This window comes from Fusarium musae, chromosome 3 (assembly GCF_019915245.1).
Source record: "Fusarium musae strain F31 chromosome 3, whole genome shotgun sequence".
NCBI lineage: Eukaryota > Fungi > Ascomycota > Sordariomycetes > Hypocreales > Nectriaceae > Fusarium > Fusarium musae.
Genome location: NC_058389.1, coordinates 3293239 through 3318037, shown reverse-complemented (window position 1 = coordinate 3318037; position 24799 = coordinate 3293239). Strand labels below are relative to the sequence as shown.

The window sequence follows — 24799 nt, the reverse complement described above, 5'->3', positions numbered from 1 at the left end:
ACATCCCTCAAAATGGTAAGCTTCAGCACCCATCCATCCTCTATATCCCAAGAGCTAACCCTTCTCTCCAAAGTCTCAAGCAATGCGTATCGTCCCCGGCAATTCCAACGCCCAGACCTACACTCACATCTCGCACACGTCCTCCGCCCCCTCCGCCCCAGGCATCCACGATACTCTCCGCCATGGTGTTGGCGCATCCCCCTTCGACTCCAAATCCACTCCCGCCTCTGCTCATCCCCTCGAAGCCCGCCTGAAGAACTGGGAGGCTACTCAGGAGGCTCTCAAGATGGAGACACTTCGACGTACCTATGGCATGGCTGAGCCTATTCGACGTGGCATGGAGCTCAAGATTGTTCAGAACGGCGAGTGGCGGCCCATGGCCCTCGGCAATGGCCTCCCCAGCGTTCACGAAGATATTCTTAGGGGCCGTGATGCTACGATCACCTGGGAGGACGTCTTCACTGGCGATGAGACAAGAGCCGTTGCTGGATTCCACGACGAGATGGAAAAGAAGCTCAAGATCCAGTAAACAAGCCGGCTGGCTGTCTTAAAGGAAACGATGGCATGGCCATCTCCTTGTATACCATAATTACAATAACACTTTAGACAAGCTCAAGAAAGTTAACGACCAAGATAACCAAGGTCTGTTCTTCTGCTGAGAAGATGGATGAGACCATGCAATCGCAACATAAATGCTTCCTATACTGCTATGAATGCGCTGTGATTGATAACGCGTCGACAAATATGCCGAAGAAGAAGATTACAGAACCAAAACACAACCAAACCCATAACTCAGAATACGCAATGATACGCCAATGTAGACTCCGGTGTCCCCGTCTCCCACACAGCAGAACCGTCATACGATTCTGCTGATAAATACAATATACCAAGGAAAAGCTTTAAGGAATGAATGAGTGTCACCCGAATGCTCATCAACTAAAGTGAAGACTACGGTGGCTAAAAAGACCCCGCCGACCCAAAACGTTGAGTGCATGAGAGTCTTTGGACCTGGCTCTTCTCGTAAGAGCATGCGTTGAGCACAGTCAGTCTGCAAGTTGCCTGTAGTAAAAAAAGCGGCCTTCACTTATAAAATGATACAGCAATTGCTGTCCCGCGAACGTTGGCCATCACCACCGCTCGATGAAAGATTCTTATTTCCCGCCTTAGGTTCTTCCTCATCAAGATCTTGTGGCCGAATGCTCATATGTACAACATTGGGGCTCTCGGTTGAAAGTTGGTATTCTATGGGGTGGTTAGCAAATGATGCTCCTTGTCTCAGGTCGACGGCGAGCCCTACTTTTCAATTGCTCCTTATCATCGAGGAGCTTTCCGAAATGAATCAGCCTAATGCTGCTGGGACTTGCTGGCTTTGCCTCCCAATCACTTCGCCATTCGCGCAATATCAATTCTTTGAGGGTATAAACGCTGATACTGAAGGGATCCGGAAGGCCACTCTCCGTCTGGTCTGGGATATCCACGCTCCTCCGACTCAAGTACTTGGCATCAATCTTGTACGGATGTCGGCTTCCTGAAGTAAGGAGAAGGGTAATGTTGCAAACGGGTCCGTCGGAAGAGCCCCCTGAAATTTCTCTGATGTCGTCCACAGCAGGTCCGATACCCAGATTCGAGTCTTGCTTAGTAGGTGGAGGAGGAGGAGCAGCTGCATCTTTCTCTTTTCCCTTCGATGAGGCTGCAGTAGTGGCTGCAGAGTTATCGGCGTTCTCGGATGTAGCTGGCGCAGGAGAAGACGGTGCTGGTTCAGTTAAAACGGTCTTATCGGCGGATTCGGATGCGTGATCGGCGGGCGCCTGCTCGGAGGATTGGGCAATGTTTTCCATGGCTACCGCATCGTTAGGCTGTTCGAGCCGTGAAGTTTCAACAGGCGCAGCCTTACCACCGCTCATGGTGGAGTCCGCTGGAGCCGACATACTGGGTGAAGGGTGATGGCGGCGCGGTAAAGGATGTGATCTGAGGTCACACCACGCAGGAAAGGGAAGGAAGAACGCGAGAGGAAGAGCGGCGTAAACGAGTGGCTTGTTCGCTAGGAGTGCGGTTTGATGCGAATTTTGCGACTATTTGAGGATGTCGGATCAAAGATGGGTATGAAAATGAGGAATGCGAAAGTGGATGGAAATGGAAATGGAGATGTGGATGAATGTAGTCGGTATCCGTAGCGTGGCCAGGTCTCGGGAGCAAGTGAAAGACGTCAAGTTCGCTGGGAAGATGGCTAAGGATGGATCGCCCAGGCCGGGGGCCGCAAGACCGGGGGTGGGGCAGTGAATGGCCCGGAGTCTCGTCCACTCAGATAAAACGCTCAGACATAAAGCAGATGCAAATGCAACGCGACAACCAGGCAGGGCAGCGTTGAGAAACACGGTTCTGCAGTACGTAGTATCAGTGAATCGCTTTGTGGTGTAGCGCTGTATGCACTCCAAGGCAAGCTGATGGGGAAACAGTGAAAGAACAAGCGAAGCAAAACAAAGCAGCCAAGGAGCCCTGGCGGCCAGCGGCTGGAGCGTGGAGCCTGTGTGGAGTGAGGGACGGTGCAACAGAGTGGACTTCTCTTGTCTTTGGTGGTGTCGCTGTCGCTGGACGCTTTGCCTGACAGGGAACGGGGAACGAGGGGGCGCTTGGCTTGAGCTAGGTAGGTAGACGACTCCCTTGCAATTGTCGGAAACGATAAAGTGACAATGACGAGAAACAGGCAGAGCTGGAGACTGAGACAGGCAGGGAGACTCGGCAGTGAAAGGAGCCGCGCTGCTTTGTTGACAGTTGTTGTCGATCAGTTCGACCAAGCCGGATTCGAGGCACACAATTGATGGCAGAGATAACGAGGCCGTTGAGAATACCGGCAAAGTCGGTTGCGTGATAGACGATAAATCCTGAATGCGATAAAGTAGCCTAGTTACTGTACTCTGTAAGAAAGCCAAGATAGCCAAACAAGGTAAGTTCCAGCCCAGACCGAGGTGACGACACCAAATACAGTGCTGTATCCGTGATCCGTAAACTACTTGGCGGGCAGATCTTGGCGCTCATTGAGAAAAGTTCAGCGAATGGATTCGTGCCAGTCGGAGGTATGAGTTATTCAGTGATAAGAATGAATCGGATGGAATGAAATCATTATTTGCTTGATCTCGTTTTGTTTGTGAACAAGACAATGGCAAGACTCGTGATAAACAAAGTCAACGGAAGTGACTCGCCAAACAAATCTACCAGACGCAACCTGAGGACCGCTAACTTAGTGAGGTACTGTACCTACCTAAGGTACCTAGGTAGGGAGGGGAGGTGAGGTGAGGTGAGGCAGTTGCCTTCAGTTCCGTTCGGTTAGGTTTACTGGTAAAATGTTAGGGAAGGTACCTACCTGCCTGGTGCTACCACCTTACAACCTGAGTCGGGCAGGTACATAAGCAGTAACAAAGTCAGTAAAACGCTAGGTACCTCAGCAAATGAATTCACTCAGGACATGACGCTTCTAGGTAAGAAAATTACATTCTGTAATTTATCTCACTTATAGAGATGAGGGCCTGTTCATTGAAGAATTTCATGTTTTATTTGCATACAGTTGACAATCTGAACAAGATGTCGTGGTGTACGGAGTACACGGAGTTTATTCTCAGCGGGTGATAAGGTATAAGCCACTGGAAGGTCAGGTAGAAAAGGTGGCGGCTACGGAAGCCGGCTGTGCCGCTTCCAGGCGACTTAGCCTATGAAGACCAAACAGAAAAGAAGACCCAGTGGCGCAAGCCATCTGTTTGGTACACTCACTGTATCTCGACTAATAACAGAAAGCTATTGAATATGGGGAACTACTCATGACTAGGACAAACATGACGAACAACTTTCGTCCAATCTGTACCGGATGAATTATTTACGATAGTATTTCAGCGGCTCTTAGATGGATTGCTCGTTTGGCTCTTCTGCTTACACTATTAGGCTGTTTTCATGAATGAGCGAGCCACTTACACGAAACGTATCGTATTCTACCTACCAACCAATCCAACATAAGCTATAGCCAATAGTTGCATGTTCAGCACATCTAAGGGTCCTCAACTGGCATGCATCCCTCAAGATCTCATCACTGGTACAGTATGTACGCCTCGGAGCTTGTTCCTGAATCCCCAAAGTTCCACCGAGAAAAAGGCACAGGGAACACCCTCTCCAACGGTCTAGTACGGCCGCTCACACCGATACATCGGATATATCCCGCACAAGACCACGCATTCGCCCACTTGCATACATTCAGAAGGTCCTTACAACTCATCGACGACATGTCTCTCCCCACTGTCTTTATAGACCAGACCAGGCCAGACCAGCAAGCCAAGTCCTAATCTAGCGTACTCCAGACTTCGCCTCAACCCCCCCCAGTCAGATGTGACCTCTCGGGGGAGGTTTCTGGATACAATGGTAGGCTCTGCTAATGTGCTTCGCCCCAATTGGCATTTGGAATAAGGTTATCGGGCCAAGCCGAATCGAGTCTACGCCGTTCCCCGGAGCAGTCACCCGCAGATTCCTCCCTTCAAATCGAGAATGTGAGAGAGATGGGGTAGCGAAGAAATTTGTAGATAGCCTCAGTGCTAAGAGCTAAGATTCTTCGAATGAATGTGACAAAGTATGTCTAGAGTATCATAAGTGAATAAAAACTCAACATTTATCATAATTTATAAATATGAAAATATGTAATAATTTCATATGAGTATGAAGCAACCCTTGGGCGTACCCTGGAGCTGGACGCACCGCCAGACTGTCCTCCCACAAAGTTCCATCACAAATTCCTGCCTAATATGGACATGCTTAAACGGCTTGGCTTCTGACTATGCCTCCCATCGCTAGTATACAAAGGTATCACTCACTTATAGCACTAACAAATCACCATTGCTGCCAGCACCCTGAGCTGGTTGAAGAACTGCTTGAGGTGCATGTGCGCTCACCACGTATCCCGTCGAGTGGCCATTACCTCCTCCAAAGACATCGTCCCCTTGATCATGCATCGGTTGCATCTGCTGCTGCGTTCCGATACTTGAAAAGTAGGCATCTGCGTCGTTGACTGCTTGCGCGAGGTCCCCTTGACCATTGCCTGATGTCGGGTTTCGGCTTCTTGGATCGATATCTGTTGCCGCTCCGGCGTTGCCAAACATGCTTATGCTCTTTTGGCTGTCTGCAGCAACAAGGAGGTTTTGCTTCTGCAATGCGGGGGAGTCCTGGAGTTTACGAGGTCGAGCAGATCTAAACACAGTCTGCACCGGCTTCAAATAAACTGTTGCTAGAGTTCCCACGTTCAGACACATCTCCTCTAGCGTCGTCGCATCCAGTCTTTCTGACTCAGCAGTAATCGCTGGTTTCTCTCCCATCACGATTTGCTTCGCCGCATTCATGTCTGTAGACAACAAGCGCCAGTACATATACGCTCGGTCTCGAAGATCAGGATTATCCGTCTCTTCAGTTGCCCACTTCAAAACCTTGGGGACCAATTCTTGACCCTTGGTAGGTCGCTGGATGAACAGTTTTACTGTAGCTGTGAGCAAGGCCAGCTGCACTTCGACAGGCTCCTCTGCGAACGAGTACAGGAAGTCTTCTAGCAAGGCATCACTGTTCTCAATCCGATCTGCGTATTGGCCAATGACCCAAACCATGGCTGCCTTGGCCTCCGGTTCATCCAGAGAATCCAGATGCTCGCAAAGAGTGCTGATGATGGATTCATATTGGTTGGGGTACTTTCGGAAGATGTTTCGGATAACCACTGTGGCTTCTTGCACAATATATGTGATCTTGGTTGCTACAAGCTCGAGGAGCAAGTTGATGCATCGTCGTGCAGCTGGCTCAATCTTAATTGCCAACTTACCGATAGCACGTACTGCCTTGCGGACGAAGTGAACATCAATTTCAGTGGCGTATTCTCGCAGTTCCGTCAGCACTTCATCGATGTTGTCCTCGTTGGCAAGCATGAAGATGAGTTCCAGCTTTGTGACCTTGACGTAAATAGGATCGTTGTACTTGCAGAAAAAGACACGGATATCATTTCGGAGCACTTCCGGCCGTCGCTGGAGAATCAATAAAGCATTTCGTAGAGCGAGGTACTGAACCTCAGGACCCTTGGCGAGAAGTGTGACCAGGGGTGGTGAGAGCTTCCTGCAGAGAGCCGAGATTTGCTTCTGATCGGCGATGTAATTCATCAGATACAGAATCACCCGAATGCAGGTCAACACGACTGACGAATTAGAATGCGACAGTCGTGGTGATATTCGTTCCGCTAGGAGTATCGCTTCTCCGGATTCTTGTGGCACATAGGACATCAGAGCCTCTAGGATATATGTCTGACCCCATCTGTTGACACAAGATTAGCGACAATTACACAAATGTACCGTGATTGGTCTTACTCGGAGCAATCAGGGAGAATGGCCACCATCTTGGAGGCATTGCTATAGTCAATGGTAAGTTTGATGGCGTCACTACGTTCCCAGATATCCATGAGTCCAGCCAGAGCGCTTGCAACAACTGTGGGGTTGTCATCCCGTAGCAAAGAGTTCAAACGATCAATGAGGTCCGAGTTCTCTACCATATGTCGGTCATGGTCGTAAAGTTTGGCGACGCAGAAAGCAGCCGTCTTTCGCACATATGGGTCATTGTCCTTCAGCATATGCTTGACTATTGGGACAGTAGCCTCAACAAACTCTCTGACATGTATGTAGGACATTGTTCGGAGAGCCAGTGCCCGTACTAAAGGATTGTGGTCTTCCATATCCTATGCTTTGTCAGTACTACTCCCAGAGTGGTTTTCGGCAAACTGACATGTTCCAGTACAGGGATTGCCTTGACGGCAATCTCAGGTCTTATCCTTGCATAATTGACCAGAAACAAGAAACACCTATTTGACATAAGCTTCTGAGCGAGTTCCGTATATCGAAATGCTCACATCTTCTTGATCTCCAAACTCTGGATACCCATGCATCCAATGATGTCGGGGAATAGGGCAACCATGTCATTATTACTCATTGTCATATTTGCGACAATCTTCTTGAGAGCAATCTTCTTGCCTGTATAGGCCTTGTCCTTTTTTCCTCCACTGTTAAGCTCGAGGCGTAGCTCGGCAACTTTGCCCTGCATATTACTTAGTCTCGGGCCATCATAAAGTGATTTTGGGGGCATATATGCGAGAAACATGGCGGCCATCACATGGTTCGCAGCGCTGCGACACCATGTATCGATAGTGACATTGAACAGGAAATATGATCTGATGCAACGAAGGCCTTCGCGCAACAAGGTCTGCGCAAAAGCAGGAGGGGATAAAGGAGACACAAAGTCGAGTTTCAGTGAAGTGGAGGTTCAAGGACTTATAAGACCTCAGGTCCTACGAGGCTGAGACATGATAGAAGGACGGGAAGGCTTACTCGAGCAAACAATTTGGAGTCCCCTCCACCGGCGGAGCTCGACATGGTGTTGTACTTGTATCCCAAATAAAGACTATATGGCGACAGGGACTGGGTTTCGGTAACGTTGAATGTGGAATAGTCGCCCTATGCCTTACAGCCCCTCACTTTGAGTTCTTCCAAGTATTTTCAGCCGTCTTTTCGATATTCACAACCTAATTGGGCGGGGATGCGTTGCCCAGCACAAAGAAAGTCGTAAAGGGTGGATGGTGGATGGCAGATGGGAGGGGATGGTCACATGTGCGCCAGATGCCAAACGGTTGTAAGGCGCTGTGATGTCGCTTCTCGATGGTGGATTAACGTTACGAGGCTTCTTCGGACTCGAGGAAGTAGAGGAATCGCTGGTTTCCTCGGATTTAGTTTGCGACGTGTATGTGATCGTATTTTGAACGTTCACGTCTCGAATCGGCGGCGTCGGAGTTGGGAAAGGGGATCACTAGACTCGAGTAATGTAAGCCAAATAGGTGCTGATAAGATAGTGAGTGAGTGGGTTGCAATTAAGCCGAAATTGCAGCTGCCACAACTACGCCACATGTTGAATACCACCCGCCAAGGCCATGGGGGTGGGCTACAGTCATCAGCTTAACCCAATCAATCCACGTCAACGTTGCCGCCACGAGCTTCCAACATCAACCATTAAACATCCTTGCCTGCGAACTTCAATCCGATACCTTCAATCTCTATCAACGGCTTTCGATAGCACGAGCGATATACTATGGCTGGCCCATCTGCCTCCCCTATCTGGGTCTCTCAACTCGAGAGCCCTCCTACTGCCAAGTCCAAGCAATCTGGTGTTCAGGACCCTCCTGGCTTCAGCTCCGGAACAACCGTCACCAACTCCAAGGCACGCAAATTCTCTATCGCGCGATCAATAACAATCAAAAACTAACACAGCAAGCAGAAGAACAAGGATGCTGTCAAGGTTCAGCCCCGCAAGCCCCCGACTACCGCCGAGATGGAAACCTTGAAGCTCAAGAAGGCCTGGGAAGTCGCGTTGGCCCCCGTTAAAGGTCTTCCCATGACCGCCATCATGATGTACATGTCGGGCAACTCTCTCCAGATCTTCAGTATCATGATGGTCTTTATGGCATTCAAGAACCCCTTGATGGGCTTGATGAACACGAACCAGGCCTTCGAACGCTTCCAGTCAGAGTCTCTTTCTTCCCAGCTGTTGCAGGTCAAGTTTGTGTATGTGGTATGCCAGCTGGTTGCGCTTGGTGTCGGAATCTGGAAGATCAATGCCATGGGTCTGTTACCGTAAGGATTTATCTCCGTATGCTTTATTCTTACACTACTGACACTGTCTAGAACAACACGATCCGACTGGCTGATGTGGGAGGCGCAAAGAGAGCCTCTTGAGTTCGCTGTGGCAGCTTTATAACCTGTCTATTGATACGATAAATGACTAGATAATTGATTGGAGTTGCATAACTATGCTGCATTCATTGCTTCTCGCTTTGCCTTAGCTGCCCTCCATCGCATGCCTTTCTTGTCCACAAGTCTCAAAGCCGGGATCATGGCCAAGTTTAGCAAAGCAAGAAACGTGAAACACCACCCTCTACCCATTCCTGCGATCATGTGGTCAATGGCGGCCGTCGCTGCAGCTCCAAACATACATCGCACAAGGTTGTTAGCCGCAGTTGCAGTAGCTGGAGCATGTGGGTTAAGATCAACAATGAGGGTATTGAGAACACTGAATGAGGTTGGAACAAACATGCCGATCAGGAAGACAAGGAACAATGGGACAGCAACTGAAGTTTCAACTTGCAAAGCCCATCCATACCCTATGAGTGTCGCGATACCAGCGAGGAGCGTTGGATAGACCGGCTGGATCCGCGCAGTCTCGATTGGGAACTTGCCCAAATCATCTCCCCGTTTAAGATTGATGGTGAAGCCAATCTTTTTTGCAATTCGTCGATAGTTCCAGTCCAAGACGTATCCTTGACCGACAACGGCCAGCGCGCAGCCAAATCCATAAGGCAAATAGCAAAGACCAACCTGAAGATCGTTATAGCCGTACGTCTCTTTGAAGAGTGTTGATAGGGTAGCCGCCACTAAAATGAAAGCAAGATAAATGACTGCATTAACACACAGAATAATGGCCATTTCTTTCTCAAAGACGATGTAAAGCGTCTTCAATGGGTTGGGAAACTTCAACTTCTGCTTCGGAGTATTCTGGCTTGTAACATCTCCTCGGCTGCTGTAGAGATCAAGCAGTGACCTGTTCCATTTCGGTGGTGCTATTGAGCCATTGTCAACGACTTTGCGGCACGTCTCGGGAGCAGAGAGGATAAAGGGGACCATCCAGACACCAGAAAAGATGGCACAAAACCAGAAGATGGCAGGCCATCCAAGGTACTGGCTCAATATACCACCCAGGACTGGCCCGAGAGCTGGCCCAACATTGATTCCGGCTCCAACAATGCCCATGTATTTTCCTCTTTCAGCTGTTGGTGAAATATCAGCTACCACAGCAAAGCCAAGAGCCAACGTTCCACTGCTGCCGGCACTCTGAACACAACGAAGGATCAGTAGCGCAACAAAGTTACGTTGCAGGGCCAAACCAATGTTTGCACATATATAAATCAAGAAGGCCAGTATATAGGCGGGTCGACGCCCGGCCATGTCACCGAAGTCGCCAAATATCGTTGGTGAAAGTCCCTGAAAAATCATATACGACGTCAAGGTGAGGTTGACAAGTGACACAGATATGTTCAAATCTTGGGCTATAGGGGGAATAGCGGGGAAATATATGTTGGCCGTCATAGGTGAGACGAAGCTGGCTGCAGTGACCAAAGCTAGAATCCATCTTTTTGTGTTCTTTGAGAAAACGCTGTATGCTGGACCGCTTGGCACTCTGGTCATGCTCTCGGGGTCACCCATTATCGTCTCGTCAGCTTGAGTTGCTGATACATCATGTGGCGCTCTGCCAAGTTTCTCGGTATTGTGGTTATCGAGGCCCTCAAGAGCCTCCGACTCGGTGCTCTGTATGCTGATATCGTCATGGTCATGTCTCGGAGGGGTTTCGGTGTTGGAAGAGGACTGATTTTGGCTTCTCTCTTTCATCTTCGCTGAACAGAAGGATAGAATATACAACAAACATGATGAGACAGTCGCCGAGAACTGGAAGACAAGTCTTTTAATACTACCTAACAATTTGCCCGCGATCGGAGAACATTCTCCATTGGTGATAGAATACTTATTTCCGGTACTCTTGGCTTCTATTCCCGCAAAAACCCCGGTTCACGGGCCCGGCGTGTCTCCACTTTACGCCGAGCTCCTCTCCGGTCCACCTCTCCGAAGGGAGTCTCATACTCAATTTCGTCGGCCTCACCGTTAAATCAAGAAAGCTTTGATCGGAAAGGGTACTCAAGGCCTTCATAGACGGACCGATATCTTCATAATTCTGGACTATCATCCAGTCTTTCGGAGGTTGAATCGAGTCAAGCTGATCTGCCCATCGTGCACCTTGAGTGTGGAAGTTGAGAGATGATCTTTGATAAAAGGATCGCGAAGAGTGGAGGATTAGAGGGTCACTATAGGTTTTGACTGATTGCAAATCATTATACTCCGTAAAATAGCCTAGAATGGTAAAGAGGTTGCATCACAGCTGAAGCATGGTTTCTTCAGCATTGGAGCTTGAGCTCGATGACTAAGCCACGTGGAGCTTTCTTCGAAGTGCGTCAGAGCTTCATACCAATGCAGCCATGGTGTCTACAACAACCCTGGACTGTTATTGATGAGAGAGCTTGACTCGAATGCTCAGACAAAGCTGGAATCACTCAGCCATAAAGCACATAAGCGCATGAACTCGGGTACACCAACGGCTCATCCTTTCAGCGAAAACCTTCGTCCTGGACTAATTCGGAGCACACGCCATGGATGTCACGGTCACTTTCAATGAGCTCCTGCGGGAACGAAATGCGCCGGAAACAAGAAAACGTGTCACATTGGATGCTATCGATGGTTTCTTAAAGGAGGCATATAGGATTGTAAGCCATACGCTTCGGTTCGACCTCACTCCCAAAGCTGACTAGTATCTCTAGAATTCGCATATTACCAGCCTGCATCGAGAGCTTCAAGATGTTCGACAAGCTTATTTATCGACTGCGCAGCCACGAAAAACACATAATCGAGTCGCAAAAGAACAAGCTCGTGTGCTTACGGATCGAGACCGAGAAGAAGTTGACGCCAATGCGAAGCAGATGATTCGGGAGTTGAATGCTGGCATTCGTGCTCTCGATGAGGCTGAACAGTTACGGCGTGAAACTGAATCAGCTATAATCCGAAAGAAATTTGGAGGCCTAGGAGCTTTTGGGGCATGGGCATCAGGTGGCATTATTAGCAGTAAAACAGAGGAGCATGCAGAAGCCGAAGCCAAGGCACGAGATTTGGGAATTCATCGAGATAGCATTCTCTGGTTTTTACGGCAACGACTCGAGCTATGCTGTCGAACGCAACAAGAAATGATGGAAACACGTCTCAAGCGTGAGTTGGAGAAGAACCGCAGCATGCTTTCAAGATCAGGCGCCACCATTGCTGGAGATTTCGCGGAATTTCCTCCATCTGCCCGACGAAACTCCCAACCAGCCCCTGCTGCACCGATCCCTATGTCCGAAGACGGTCAGTTCCCGAGCCAGGGGTTGACAGAGGAACAGATCCAGATGTTTGAGCAAGGGAACCAAGACATGATGAAGCATTTCGAGAATAGTTTGGACAAAGTCAGGTACGTGTCATATGTCCTCTCGATCTCCATCGGCACACCTTTGCCTGGTTGTATCTACATTAGAGTTCCAAGCGCAAGCGCCACCCCATGGGGAAGGGAAGTTTATTCATGCATATGAGCTAACACTCGTACGACAGAACTGCTGAGAAGTCGTTACTAGAAATAGCTGAGCTGCAGTCACTTCTCGTCAACAACCTTGCCACGCAGTCAGCGCATATAGATCAACTCGTAGCAGACTCGTTTGCAACCACGGAAAACGTGGGCGGTGGTAACAAGGAATTAAAAAAGGCGACACAGCGAGCAAGTCCAGCAAAGTATACATTCTTTGCGGCAAGTGGGCTCTGCGCTTTCCTTGTGCTTTGGGATCTGGTATTTTGAGTTGGCAAAGGAACAAAAGGGTGTGCAGACATACTGACACCTAGGCATTAAGAGCTGGGAGGGTGTGGGAGCCGCAACCAACTATATTATATCTCTATGCTATATACTAAGCAAATAGTCGAAGACGGAGCACATATATGTGCCTTGTTATGTTCATCTTCGTAGTGGCTAATGAGCTCATGAGAAATGTTTGGCCTGAAGACAAACACCACTTTGAGTCGGAACATATTCTTACTTCAGACTGAGCTGATTTTGGCCGTGAAGAGTGAGACCACGGGCCTGTCACTGTATGGAACCGTAAAACAGACAACCGAAGCAATGAAGGAGTTTTGCAATGGCAAGGTACTTATGTAAGTAGAAACCAGTAAACTTTGATGTATCCCCTTGTTGATAACGCCATGTAAGCAAGGACCCTAAGAGAAATATATGTATGGATGGTTAGACGCAAAGGCCATGTGTATGAGTCTCAAGACAATGAACGGAATGTCCTTGTGGTATCGATTTCAAACTATGATATATTGGCCGTTGTATTTGAGTGGTACTCTGCATAATATGGACGTGGCAATCCTGGCGACATCAGGAGATTTCATCTCACACCAGCAATCTTTCATAGTATCTAAGATTCAAACTAGACCTTTTTCCTCATTAAATCATTCGGCCTCGCCTTTCAGCTCTGGCAAGATCAAACATTCGATAATGCAAAGACATACGATGCAGAATGTTCTGTCGCCCAATAACGCAGGCTGGTAAACCGGGCCCGACGCGGGGACCTACTAAAAATTCAGGGGGCAATTCAAAGATTTACAGTAGATGTAGATTTCTGAGGGAGATGAACCTCGCATACGGAGTAGACGTCGCAAAGACCATTCCAATTTACAGAGTCAGTCATACGACTAATCAAATCCATCATGTTACGTTTTAGCCGGGCGAAGTCGGAGTCGCGCATGTAATAGGGCGCTGACGCTGGACCAGCTATTACCCAACAGTGCATTCTAAAGCCTCGTGATGTTTTGTCTAAAGATTTTTTACTTCCCCGTGACAGGACGGTAACGGGGCGTCCGGGGCCGCGAGAGCCACCCGGTACTGTACTGGCAATGCATGCGTGCTGTAACTTGTCTAAAATGGTAGGGAAGTGAATCGAAGGGGTCTGGAAGAATGAACCAGGTTCCTTTTTTCTGGGGAACGGATCCATTTCGAGTCTTGGGCTTGGTTAGTACCTAGGGGAGGGGTTTGGGGAAGAAACTGGAGAGATTTTGATGCAAAATGTCGATCCAACTCAACGGTCATGAAACTTGGATTTACATGTTACGGTATGGTAAGTTATGGAACTGTGAGCCTGTGAGGGCTAATTAGAGTTATCATCCGTAATGTGAGATGAGATATTTGAGATCAGATTCAAACATGTGAGTTCAAGGGACCACAGATCAGACCACAAGTGAACCATGAGAAACTTGATAATCAGTTTCAAAGGTCCTTTCGTACTTGTAGATTCTCTCCGCAAAATCGAACATGGGATCAGTTACTCGAACGGATAAAGATAGCACTGCGTCAGCCTAGCTCCGTATTCTAAATCCACCGTCACCCATGCCAAGTAAAGCAACAAAATGTACCAAAGAGTACATACCTCGGTGAGTTACGGTTGTCGGTCGGTCAGCTCCATTACGCGCGTGACGTTAGACTGTAAGAAGCCGAGGTGACGCTCACAGGCCTAGGTATCGGTAGGCGATCACAACGGGGAGCTCTGATATTGACGTGATGGAGGATGGAGCTTCACAAGCTTTTTCACAAGCTCGGGAAGTGATTTCGGTATGCCTGTTTGAGGACAAAGCATAAAAGATTAGATTGTCGCAATCCAAGGAAGAGATAACCGTAGTTATTGAAATTCGGCAGCGAGCATAATTTAAAGGCCCGATCACAACTTTCTACAACTGATGATTTCATTGTCAACTGTTTCACGATCTCTGTGCAAGTTCGACATCTATACTGTCGCAAATTCAATCCAATCGCAGATTCGTACTGCGTCTCAATTTGAACCGCACATGCTTTCGAGTCCGACCGTCACAAAACACTATTCCTCGACTGTTATCACCGTCTGCTAAGGCATCGAATACAAAGCCTATTTATATACGAAACAGCTTCAAACAGACCAGCTACACGTTGGGATCATCTGAGAAAAGGACGACGGAACTCCAGGAACCACAAAGGTACAACAGCTTCAAGGGTGAGTTGTCAATTTCTTCACAAACGCAAGAGGAAGTTTCCTATGTTTGCCTGCCCTTGGTCCGTTAGGCCTGTCCCTGTTGGGGTCGCGCGAGTTGAGCCCGAGTCTCAGTCAACCACAGACGCACCCCCTGGGGAGAAACACAAGCACAAGCACAAGTACAGTCACAAGTGGTTTGCGGTTCTGTTCTGTACCTGTATGGTTCTGAACCTACCTACCTAACCTTCCCTTCTACCCATGCAACGATAGCATCAACAAGCAGCAAAATAGCCCACCGCGAAAGTTGTCCGGTGAGCTCAGCCCACCTTCTACCTCTGTTTGGCATTGGGCGGCATGCCCCTTCCCCCGAGAGCTCCAGTGGTCCGGAATAACGGCGCCCTATTTGCCCGCCTGCAGCGAAGTAGCTGGGGGGGGGGGGGGGGGGGGGCATCAGGCCAGAATCTGGTTTACGCAACAGTCATAGCCATGCCATGGGGCCGTGTGGGTATTCAATGCTTTTGCCCGGCCAGAGACCACTGAGTTCTTGAGATAAGAATCGTAGGGCTCTGTAAGGGACAGTCTCGAGTCCCGAGTCTCTTACACGGGAAGAGTGTTGAGAGACGTTTCGGAGGCGAATTGAAGCATTTCCTCGTCAATTCATTGCCCAAAACAGTTCTGTTATTAATAACTGGCGTTCCATAACTTACTGACAAAAGTTGCTGTTAGGTACCTTTTTTGTTTTCCCCAAAGACGCACACTCCTACAGGGGCCTCTCACCTCAGTTCACCTGGGCTCAGGCTCTGTCGCATTCACCCGCAAGTCCAGTTCACCGACCTCAACTTTAAGAGACACACCCCCCCTGGTTCCACCCAGACCACCGGACACGGCGCCGCAGGACCCCAAAGGCCCCCCTCTTCCTCACTTCCTTACCCCCCTAAATCGAAAATCCTCAGGGCCGCAGCCCACTATGACACCGTCACTGAGTACACCCAGTCAGACTCAGTCTGGCAGCAACACCTCAAGCTCAAGCTCGACTGATAATAAAACGGCACCGACCTCTTCTTCGTCTTCCTCCATCTCTCGTCTCAACTCCATCGTTCGTCACATCTCGCCCAAAATGGTTTCTACTACAAATTTTCCTGCCGAAGTCGTGCCCCAGGCTCCTGAAGACCCTCTCTTTGGTCTTGCACGAGCTTACAAGGCCGACAACAGCCCCAACAAGATCGATCTTGTAAGTAGAAGCCTTCCAACACAACCTTTTTATCCAAAGGTTCTCCAAAGTATGATTGCTCTTGCTAACCTGTGCTTTCTCGTTGCTTAGGGTATCGGTGCTTACAGAGACGAGAAGGCAAAGCCCTGGGTGTTGCCAGTCGTTAAGAAGGTATGATGCTCTTATACACCTCGCTGCCCTTTCCCCTTCATGGCATTGCCGGCCACTTTCCCCTCAGTCGCATAACCTTTCAAACCTCAAGACCCCAGATCGCATTCACTTGCATTGCGCTCCACGAACGCATTGCTCTTCAGGCGTTCCCCTACCCGGATGACGCTTCCGAAGCGGATCCGTTCAAGCTCCAGTCTGCCTCATAACCCTCCCATCATTGCGATTTTCGGGTCATGGGGTCAGCAGCTTTCCACAATGCGCTGCCTGGATCCTTCTCATGCAAATATGCGTCACAACATGCCCCAACAGCCCCGCCGCCACGACTTGCGTGCAAACCTTGAGTCTTGGAATTTGAGCTAACCCCATGTGCGTCACAGGCTGATGAGATCCTCCGAAACGACCCTGAGCTCAACCACGAGTATGCCCCGATCGCGGGTATTGCCAGCTTCACATCCAAGGCCGCCGAGCTGGTCTTTGGCGCTGACTCCGCCGCCATCTCAGAGAAGCGCTCGACGACATTGCAGACAATCTCTGGTACCGGTGCCGTGCACTTGGGCGCTCTCTTCCTAGCCAGGTTCTACAAGGGCAACCACACTGTCTACCTGTCAAATCCCACCTGGGCGAATCACCACCAGATCTTCAAGAACGTCGGACACTCAATTGATACCTACCCTTACTTCCACAAGGAGACCAAGGGTCTTGATTTCGAGGGCTTCAAGCAGACTCTCAAGTCTGCTCCTGAGGGATCTGTCTTCGTTCTTCACGCTTGCGCACACAACCCCACTGGCGTTGACCCTACTCAAGAGCAATGGACTGAGATTGCTGCTCTCATGAAGGAGCGAAACCACTTCCCCTTCTTCGATACTGCTTACCAAGGTTTTGCCTCTGGTGATCTCGTCCGCGATGCCTGGGCTATCCGATACTTTGTCGAGCAGGGCTTCGAGCTTGTTGTTGCCCAGAGTTTCGCCAAGAACTTTGGTCTCTACGGCGAGCGTGCCGGCTGCTTCCACGCCGTTACCGCCCCCGCCGGTGATGCCTCAAACACTATCACCCGTATCGGCTCCCAATTAGCTATTCTCCAGCGCTCAGAGATTTCCAACCCTCCCCTGTACGGTGCTCGCATCGTAAGCACTGTTCTTAACGATCGTGACCTCTTCGCCGAGTGGGAAGAGAACCTGCGCACAATGTCAGGCCGCATCATCAGCATGCGCGATACTCTACGAGCCAAGCTTGAGGAGCTCCAGACCCCTGGTACCTGGAACCACATCACAGATCAGATCGGCATGTTCAGTTTCACTGGTCTTAGCGAGTCACAAGTGATGAAGCTCCGAGAAGAATTCCACATCTACATGACCAAGAATGGTCGTATCAGCATGGCTGGCCTCAACGACAACAATGTCGACTACTTTGCCAAGGCTGTTGACAAGGTAGTAAGAGAGTCTGCTTAGATCTGTCTAGATTGCGGTAGAAGTTGAGTGTTTGAGATGGTGTATGAAACTCATGGGACGTGGTCGAATACAAGACCCTGGAAGAAACTCGGCGTTGGGATTACAGCTTTACCATTATTATCGCACCTATCATGAAGGGGACTCTGCGAAAAGCACTGGACTATCCTTGTTTATGCATGCTGTTGATAGCTTTTAATATACCTTGACTGCAAGCCAATGCATCTGCATACTCAACTACTTGGTTCTATCTATGTTTCTATAAGTGATGTCGTGTGATGACGATGCAGTAGGACAGAGCTCAAGATAGCGTACTTTCTTTGGTTATCATGGATCGAGGGTGCTATCTTGGCGTACGCCAGACCTTGACCCGCAGATAGCATGAACACCTTGATGCCGCTTAAAGAAGAGCGATAGGCGATATCCAATACGAGTCTGTGATTGGCCCGCCTCTCACCTGGGAAAGACAGAAACTTCCTGCTTTATTAGGTAAAATTACTATTCTTGCTGTAGCAGAAACCATAAACGGACGCAAGCACGAGGATCCTAGAGAACAACTCGATGAGAAGAGGCTGGGCGACCTCCATAAGATAGAACTCGGGGAAACCTCGCGGTCTCGGAGTAGAAGGCCGCTGTATTTCTCTTTGTGTCCTCCGGGTTTCAGTGGTATCTATCGGCGGGGCGCGGTATCGAGACGCCGATTCACCGTGAAGGGAGGGTATGGGAAGGGGAAGGGTATTGCCGCGCACTCCCTTTGTCCCCTGCCACTATCTCCCGTCCGGGGAAGAAAAAAAAAAGAAAAGTATCTGGTTTTTTTTTCTTCATGGAGAGTCCACCCCCGCATGTCGCAATGCAATTTTTATCCTTTCCCCGCATGGGAGCCGCTCGCTTGCCCGGGGACAGGGGGGGCGTGTAGTAACCAGTTCCTTGATAGTCGAGTCTCAACTCTCGAGGTCAGTCATGGAAGAAAAGATACGGGGGAAACCGGCGGAAAGGAAGTTTTTGACGGTGGAGACGGAGTCTCGAAGCGAAGCATTGACTGAGGAAACGGTGAGATTGCCTGTGCAGAAAAAGGTGACCGTCTGCAATAACCTGCTGTTTGTTCAGTTTCCCTTATGTCATGAGACAGGCAACTTTACAACATAGTATCCATACAGAGCCCCGGCAAACCCCGAGTATCATGAAATTAACTGAAGCAATTACATCGCAGAGTCAAAAACTGTGAATCGTGCCTTGGGCTATTACACAATTGCGTATCCACTGCAGCGGGTCAGGGGGAAAAAAGGGTACATTGAGGAACTTGGGGAATCTCGAGACTATCGACGGGATTTGTCCGATACCGGGGGAGGGCGTGTGTGCCAGGCCAGACTGCCCAGGCCTGGAGTAAAGGGAAAGGGAATAGGATCCATTTCATGGGGTAAGAGAAACGTAGGTTGGGTCTCGCAATTGAGGATGTACCTTGCGTATTGACACGGTCAAGATGGAAATAGTCCGGTGTGAGGAATGGCGTAGGACACATGACTGTTTCGTTATCTGGGTCATGTTCCTAGATTGTACCTTATTAGCCAGTCTTGAGTTCGGTTAGACATGCAGAATTGGGAATCCGATTTCTAGTCAAGGTTCTAGGGAGCTAAGCTGAAGAATCATCAAGATAGTCATTTAGCCGCGTTGGGCAGTGTTTAGATAGCAGAGCTGCCACCGTATAGGTAGCATACACTTGGTGCTGCCATAATACAGTATCTCCCCTGATGCTGCTTGATAAGAACTATGAATGGCTTCAGATTACACAAGACTTGAGAAACTGCCTTAGGACTGGAGGCTTTTTCGGACTGGTAAGACCCTCTCAGAATAATATCAGCTTCCGCGGGCGGTCATAATCTTGATCAAGATCTACGACTACAGCTAACAGCTCACAGCACACTCACACTGCCGAATAGCTTGCCTTGGCCTAGGATAAGAATCATGTGGTTTAAAGTAGATACAAGATAATCAGAGCTTTATCCATCCTGAAGGGACTTCAAAATTATATTGAGCCCGTTCATTGGCACGAGTTAGAGCGCACCTTTGTGACTTACAAGTCCTGCTATGCCGCATCTTTCCAACAGAGCAGGCCAGACAACAAAATACGGCGATTTGTTCTCTTTTTTTATGACACGGATGGTCGGCATTAAGTCACAGTTTGGAAATTCTCAGATTGTGTGCTAAAGCACAATTGAGACTGAGCGGTAGGATCTGGCGTTCATGCTCACTTACTCAAGAAAGCTTTGCAAAGGGCTCTCCATCTATTTTCCTCTATTTTTTATAAGCGATGGACATGGGTAATGCTGGGGCAAACAGCATTGGTTTTTTGGCATGTTTGTCTTAACATGGCACTCCTCAAGCATCTGATTTAATAAAATGTTTAGACGTTTGAACCAGACCTGCTATATCATCGTTTTCTGGCGACCTTAGATCAACCTACTTGTCTATATAAAGAGAGAAACATTACCGTCTCTTTTACAGGCAATGGCGATCTTGCATCTCTTCCATTTTACATGCTAATAAGAAAAAGAAGTAGAAACAGTATACGAGCTTACTTAACCCGGCTACTGCCACTATTGATATCTAATAAATTTTATAAGAGATGTTGAGTCGTATGCCCTCTTACTTCATTTGACTTTCAAGGTGTAAGTGCGAGGTAGCTCTCGTTTAGCTCAACGCTGCGCTGCCTAAAGTGGCAACCCCCACCACTCATTACTAGGTATTCAGCTACACTTCTCAACCTCACCAATAATGAACCTCAGCCATGGGGAGAAAACTACCATGGAAGACTTCCTCGACCCCTTCGGGCCCTGAAAGGAAAACTTCAGTCAAGTCGGAGAGTCCACTACCCACACCATCACGAGCGCCCCGTCCGAGTACACCCTCAGCTTCCCGTAAGAAACCGCGTTGCGAGCGCGTGATAGAGGCAGAAGGTATTCCAGACTCAACGCTTTCATCAAAATGGCAAAGAAACCGACAATATCATGCAGATGCCACACGCAGTCCCTCAACCTCGCCTCCGCCAGAGCCGCCTAAAGAAAGGTTCATCTCACTCCCAAACTCACACTCATACCAAACACTGACCAGACTCAGATTCATGAGACCAGGCCTCGACCACGATGACCGATATCGTATAGTGGAAGACGAGTTCGTCAGCATGGCTCACCAATTCACACTTCACATTCATACTTCTGAATACAACCGCTTGAAGAATTTGGCTAAACACCGAAACGCAGACACAATCCGTGAGATTGAAAGGCCTGTAGTCGGCGCGCCAACCCTCCTCACAAGACATCGTCAGGAGGACGTGCGCCGCAACGTCAAACAGCGCAAGCTCTTAGGTACTAACTCAAACGAGAAGAAGGATTCCCCTTACGTAGGGTCAAGTCTGCAAGGTCTCATGGAGAGTCCCAGAAAGGAGCACAAGTGGATATCAGCAACAGGTCTAGCTGATACCGCCGCAACGAGAGCTTCGGCGGGTTTCAAGTCACAAAAGATTAGCCCGCTACGGTTAAATCAAGGATCCAGTTCAACTCCAGCAAAGAAGAGGCACATCCCTCTGGGTGATGACGATGAGACTGACGATGGAGATGACTTGGATTTAGCTACGCCCTCACGCGTTACGGCTACAAAGGCAGCACGCACGGCCCATACATCTAGTCCAGCAATGCCGCGATCAACTCCACGGACAGCATTTAGTACTCCTCGCTCACTGAAGTCAGCTATGAACACAACTTCGCGGCCGGGCTCTAGCGTCAAGCGACCAACAGCACCTGGAGGAAGCCAAGCACGTAAGATAAGCAAAAGCCGAGATACTCAAGAAGATATCGATGACGATGATCCTTTTGGGATCAACAAACGAAGGATTCAACGCCAAAAGTCAAGGGAACAGTTCCGCAAAACGGAAGAGAAAATAGCCTCTAAACCATCACTTGACGATATCCCTTCATTCCTCTGAGCATGTTCACTATCACGAAATCTCAACAGTGGACCAACAGGGCCTCATTGCTTGGAAATCAAATCAGTTCTTTTCATTCATGTAAGTCCTATTCTTGCATTGGCCGATCCTCCATTGTAAGCTCATCAAAGTCATCCAGCAACTCATTCATATCAACGTGAGGTGCCTCATCGTCCTCCTCAGTCTCAGCCACACTCATCTCCTCCTCGGCTCTCTTCTTAGCCTTATACAGGGCGAGCGTAGCACGGAGCTCCTCGTCTTCCTCGACATCTCGCAAGAACTGCTCGTACTCTTGATCCAAGCGTTCTTGGTCTGCCTTCTTGGGAAGAAGCTCGCCCTCGTCCTTGTCCATACGCTTAAGCTGCCAGTTTCTCTTGCGGTTCTTTCTGCGACGGGGATAGTGCTTCTTGACTAGCACCACGTCAGGGATCCTCGATGAGTATGTGTTGGAGCTCTCGATCTTCTCGTATTCGGTGTTGTTGAAAACGGTTCCGGCCAGCAGGTAACCCATAGCAGAATCACCAGGCTGGAGGAGTCGACCCAGATGAGTCCTTGTGAAGTATGTTCGGTCATTTGAGCCAAGATCTGAGGCACGAGCGACTGTGGCTTCGGCAAGCGTCCACTTGCCCTTCTGGGTCGTTGTGCGGTCGATATCCATGACAATGAACTCAACGAGTTCATGTGTATCAGTGAGTGATAGGAAAGGAGCTCGCCAATAGATGGGTGAGCTGATATCGCAAGTCTGAAGAGTCTGAGGGTCCAACAGGTACACAGAGGTACCAATCTTGTGGCAGAGGAGGAGAGGTGAGATGTTGCCGCTCTGCTTGGCCATCTTGATAGGCAGAGCGACCAAGTCGTCCTTACATATAGGCACCAGCTCGGCCGAATATGTGAACTTGTACGAGGACTTGGAGGTGTGGGTATCGTGAGAGATGAGCTCCTGCGACGCCTTCACCTTGACAGGCACCACAGAGTTGAGGAAGTCGATGAACTTCTCGGCCTGGTTCTTTTGGGCGAAGAAGAAGTCGATGCCATCCTTGGCCTCCCGAATGTTGAGTGTATCTTTGTGTGCGCCGTGCTTCATAATAAGCTGCTCGAGGAAGAGGAAAGTTCGCTTGTGAAGGACCTTTTGACGAACTTGAACAGCAGCTCGCCAAACGTTGGCAGTGTACGACTTGGCACACTCAGGGCACTGCTGGTACGCCACTACATAGACAACCTCGAAGCTCTGTTGAAGCAGCATACCATCTTGGACGGAATCCTGGATTGTGATCTTGACCTTTACTCGTCGCGAGTGAGGCTCGGTCCAGATAAAGCTCGCGTCCACGATACGGACTTTGTTCAAACCTCGAAGTTTCTTGAGGCACATGGCTAACAATTCGCGGGATTCGGGGGCGGCAACGATCCAGCTGTTGGGGGGCATGAGCCATCGGTCGCAATCTCGGCAGAAGTTGAGCGTCGCCTCTCGCTGGACGCCTTGGGAAATGTCGACGGTAAGCTTGATACAGTCGTAGCAGAGAGCGCCGCTGGAGGCGGTTCCATCGATCGGGGCACCGCAGTTGCAGCAAAGAATACTGAAGAGGCTCAAGTTAGTATTGCGCCTCAGAGACAGAACGAGTGCGGGGTGGTGAAAGAAGATCAGGACTCACGTAGCAGCGCCCTGCTGCTGAGTGGCAGGGGCTATAGAGATAGGCTGGTCATCCAGATCCATCGACATGTTGGGCAACGATGTCGTGTGAAATTTGATGGTGTTGTTTGAGTGGAAATGAATGATGTTCAGTGACTCTTAGAAATCCTAGAGTGGGAGAATTTGGTTCGCCGCCGCTTGATAAGCGCTTATCGGTGGGCAGAAAGGATATTTTTTTGCAGGCGCGGGGCAAAAATTGGAAAATGTTCCTCAGAGTCATAAAGTTCAGGGTCCACTTGGCTCCATGAGTTGGTCATGCCAATCATTGGATGCCTATCATGCCTTGCTTGAATGGATTCTACATCTTCAAAAGTCGTGGTTTTGATCAAATCAGGTATTATAGACAAAAATGCAACAAAAAAACAAAATAATGGCTATACAGATTAGAAAATCTTGCTCAGTACCCTCGTCACCTCGGCTGGTTGATCTTCCACTTCCGTCTTCTTCTTCGCCAGAGGAACTTGCTTGAACGATCTCTTGACTTGTCGCACCGAGTCTTCTCCCGCTCCCTCTCCCTCTCCCTCTCCCTCGCCATCTGCTTTCCTCTTCTTGGCCTTTGCCTTGGCTTCCATGCCGTCCAGCATCTTTGCCTTCTCCACGTTCCTGACAAACTCCTTGTTCTCCTTTGTCGACTTGCTGATCTCGGCTCTCATGCGGCTAGCGCGCTCAGCGTTCTCAGCAGCGATTTGCTCTGTGAGGTTGTGCCATTTGAAACCCTTGAGGTATAGAAGATTCCATAAATCGTCGTGGTAGTAGCTGCCCTTCTTGCCGCCGATGGTGCGCGCGTTGAGAAGATCGCATACAGCCTTGGCATCCTTCTTTTTTGTGAACTCGACCCATCCTTCGGTATAAGATTTCTTCTTGTTACCGCCAGCGCGAACGCGACGAGCATGTGAGGCTGGGTCCTCGGGGGTGAGGAAGATGCGATTGATGGTGCCATAGGGTTCGAGGAGAGATCGCAGCTTGGCGGGCTTCATGAAAGGTGGTATACGGGAGAGGTAGACGACGCCTGACTTCTTGACGGCGGCTTCGGAGGCGACGAGGTTCTTCTTTGTCAATGTTCTTGTGACATCGGGCAGTTCTGTCGAAGTTGTGTCTTTTGACTTGCGCTTTGGCTTTTCCGGTTTGTCGTCTTTCTTTTCTTCCTTTTCTGTTTTTTCTGCATCCTTTTCTGTTGGCTCATCCTCGTCGCCGCTGGCATCGCGCTCGATATCGCTACCCAGATTATCTTCGTCGTCCGAGTCGAGTTTCCGTCGCTTGGCACCTCGGCCACCCTTTCTCATATCATCGTCTTCAGAATTGTAGCCAACATCGTTCTCCTCATCGCTGTCGGCGGTATCAAGAAAGTCGTTTTTGGTTTCGGGTGCCATGATGAATGCGATGGGCAGCACTGAGCTTGAGCTGTGTCCAATGTGAGGCTGGAGAGTCCAATGTCAAAAAAAAGTAGTCCCTTGCTGATAAGATAAGCTGTCGGCACGCTAGACTGCAGGGATCTGTATTTGAGTTGGAGAAGGTCATGTGACTTGGAGGGGTAGCCAACGACGTCACTGATAAGAGGCTTCTTTGGGGGAAGAATTGT

The 24799-nt window shown here is 49.3% G+C and overlaps 11 protein-coding genes across 11 annotated transcripts; 5 read left to right on the top strand and 6 right to left on the bottom strand.

Moving 5' to 3' along the window:
* Positions 1–12: 12 nt before the first annotated feature.
* Positions 13–529, top strand: J7337_004447 (uncharacterized protein; the record flags this gene model as incomplete). The annotated part of the gene is made up of 2 exons (XM_044822141.1): positions 13–15; positions 74–529. 2 exons carry the CDS (start codon positions 13–15, stop codon positions 527–529), a joined length of 459 nt encoding a protein of 152 aa, XP_044683474.1.
* A 724-nt stretch (positions 530–1253) lies between these two features.
* Positions 1254–1928, bottom strand: J7337_004446 (uncharacterized protein; the record flags this gene model as incomplete). Its single annotated transcript, XM_044822140.1, has 1 exon — positions 1254–1928. One exon carries the CDS (start codon positions 1926–1928, stop codon positions 1254–1256), a length of 675 nt encoding a protein of 224 aa, XP_044683473.1.
* Positions 1929–4850: 2922 nt separating this feature from the next.
* On the bottom strand, positions 4851–6691 carry J7337_004445 (uncharacterized protein; the record flags this gene model as incomplete). Its single annotated transcript, XM_044822139.1, has 2 exons — positions 4851–6321; positions 6375–6691. The coding sequence occupies 2 exons, from the start codon at positions 6689–6691 to the stop codon at positions 4851–4853; spliced, it is 1788 nt and encodes a 595-aa protein (XP_044683472.1).
* Positions 6692–6906: 215 nt separating this feature from the next.
* J7337_004444 (uncharacterized protein) lies at positions 6907–7430 on the bottom strand (the record flags this gene model as incomplete). Its single annotated transcript, XM_044822138.1, has 2 exons — positions 6907–7260; positions 7386–7430. The coding sequence occupies 2 exons, from the start codon at positions 7428–7430 to the stop codon at positions 6907–6909; spliced, it is 399 nt and encodes a 132-aa protein (XP_044683471.1).
* A 709-nt stretch (positions 7431–8139) lies between these two features.
* On the top strand, positions 8140–8805 carry J7337_004443 (uncharacterized protein; the record flags this gene model as incomplete). The annotated part of the gene is made up of 3 exons (XM_044822137.1): positions 8140–8253; positions 8326–8681; positions 8733–8805. 3 exons carry the CDS (start codon positions 8140–8142, stop codon positions 8803–8805), a joined length of 543 nt encoding a protein of 180 aa, XP_044683470.1.
* Positions 8806–8855: 50 nt separating this feature from the next.
* Positions 8856–10490, bottom strand: J7337_004442 (uncharacterized protein; the record flags this gene model as incomplete). The annotated part of the gene is made up of 1 exon (XM_044822136.1): positions 8856–10490. One exon carries the CDS (start codon positions 10488–10490, stop codon positions 8856–8858), a length of 1635 nt encoding a protein of 544 aa, XP_044683469.1.
* Positions 10491–11302: 812 nt separating this feature from the next.
* J7337_004441 (uncharacterized protein) lies at positions 11303–12528 on the top strand (the record flags this gene model as incomplete). Its single annotated transcript, XM_044822135.1, has 3 exons — positions 11303–11416; positions 11471–12150; positions 12288–12528. 3 exons carry the CDS (start codon positions 11303–11305, stop codon positions 12526–12528), a joined length of 1035 nt encoding a protein of 344 aa, XP_044683468.1.
* A 3317-nt stretch (positions 12529–15845) lies between these two features.
* On the top strand, positions 15846–17557 carry J7337_004440 (uncharacterized protein; the record flags this gene model as incomplete). Its single annotated transcript, XM_044822134.1, has 3 exons — positions 15846–15959; positions 16050–16109; positions 16487–17557. The coding sequence occupies 3 exons, from the start codon at positions 15846–15848 to the stop codon at positions 17555–17557; spliced, it is 1245 nt and encodes a 414-aa protein (XP_044683467.1).
* Positions 17558–20732: 3175 nt separating this feature from the next.
* Positions 20733–21533, top strand: J7337_004439 (uncharacterized protein; the record flags this gene model as incomplete). The annotated part of the gene is made up of 1 exon (XM_044822133.1): positions 20733–21533. The coding sequence occupies one exon, from the start codon at positions 20733–20735 to the stop codon at positions 21531–21533; it is 801 nt and encodes a 266-aa protein (XP_044683466.1).
* An 88-nt stretch (positions 21534–21621) lies between these two features.
* On the bottom strand, positions 21622–23250 carry NMD3 (ribosome-binding protein; the record flags this gene model as incomplete). Its single annotated transcript, XM_044822132.1, has 2 exons — positions 21622–23107; positions 23183–23250. The coding sequence occupies 2 exons, from the start codon at positions 23248–23250 to the stop codon at positions 21622–21624; spliced, it is 1554 nt and encodes a 517-aa protein (XP_044683465.1).
* A 353-nt stretch (positions 23251–23603) lies between these two features.
* ESF2 (RNA-binding ATPase activator esf2) lies at positions 23604–24590 on the bottom strand (the record flags this gene model as incomplete). The annotated part of the gene is made up of 1 exon (XM_044822131.1): positions 23604–24590. The coding sequence occupies one exon, from the start codon at positions 24588–24590 to the stop codon at positions 23604–23606; it is 987 nt and encodes a 328-aa protein (XP_044683464.1).
* Between the last annotated feature and the right edge of the window lie 209 nt (positions 24591–24799).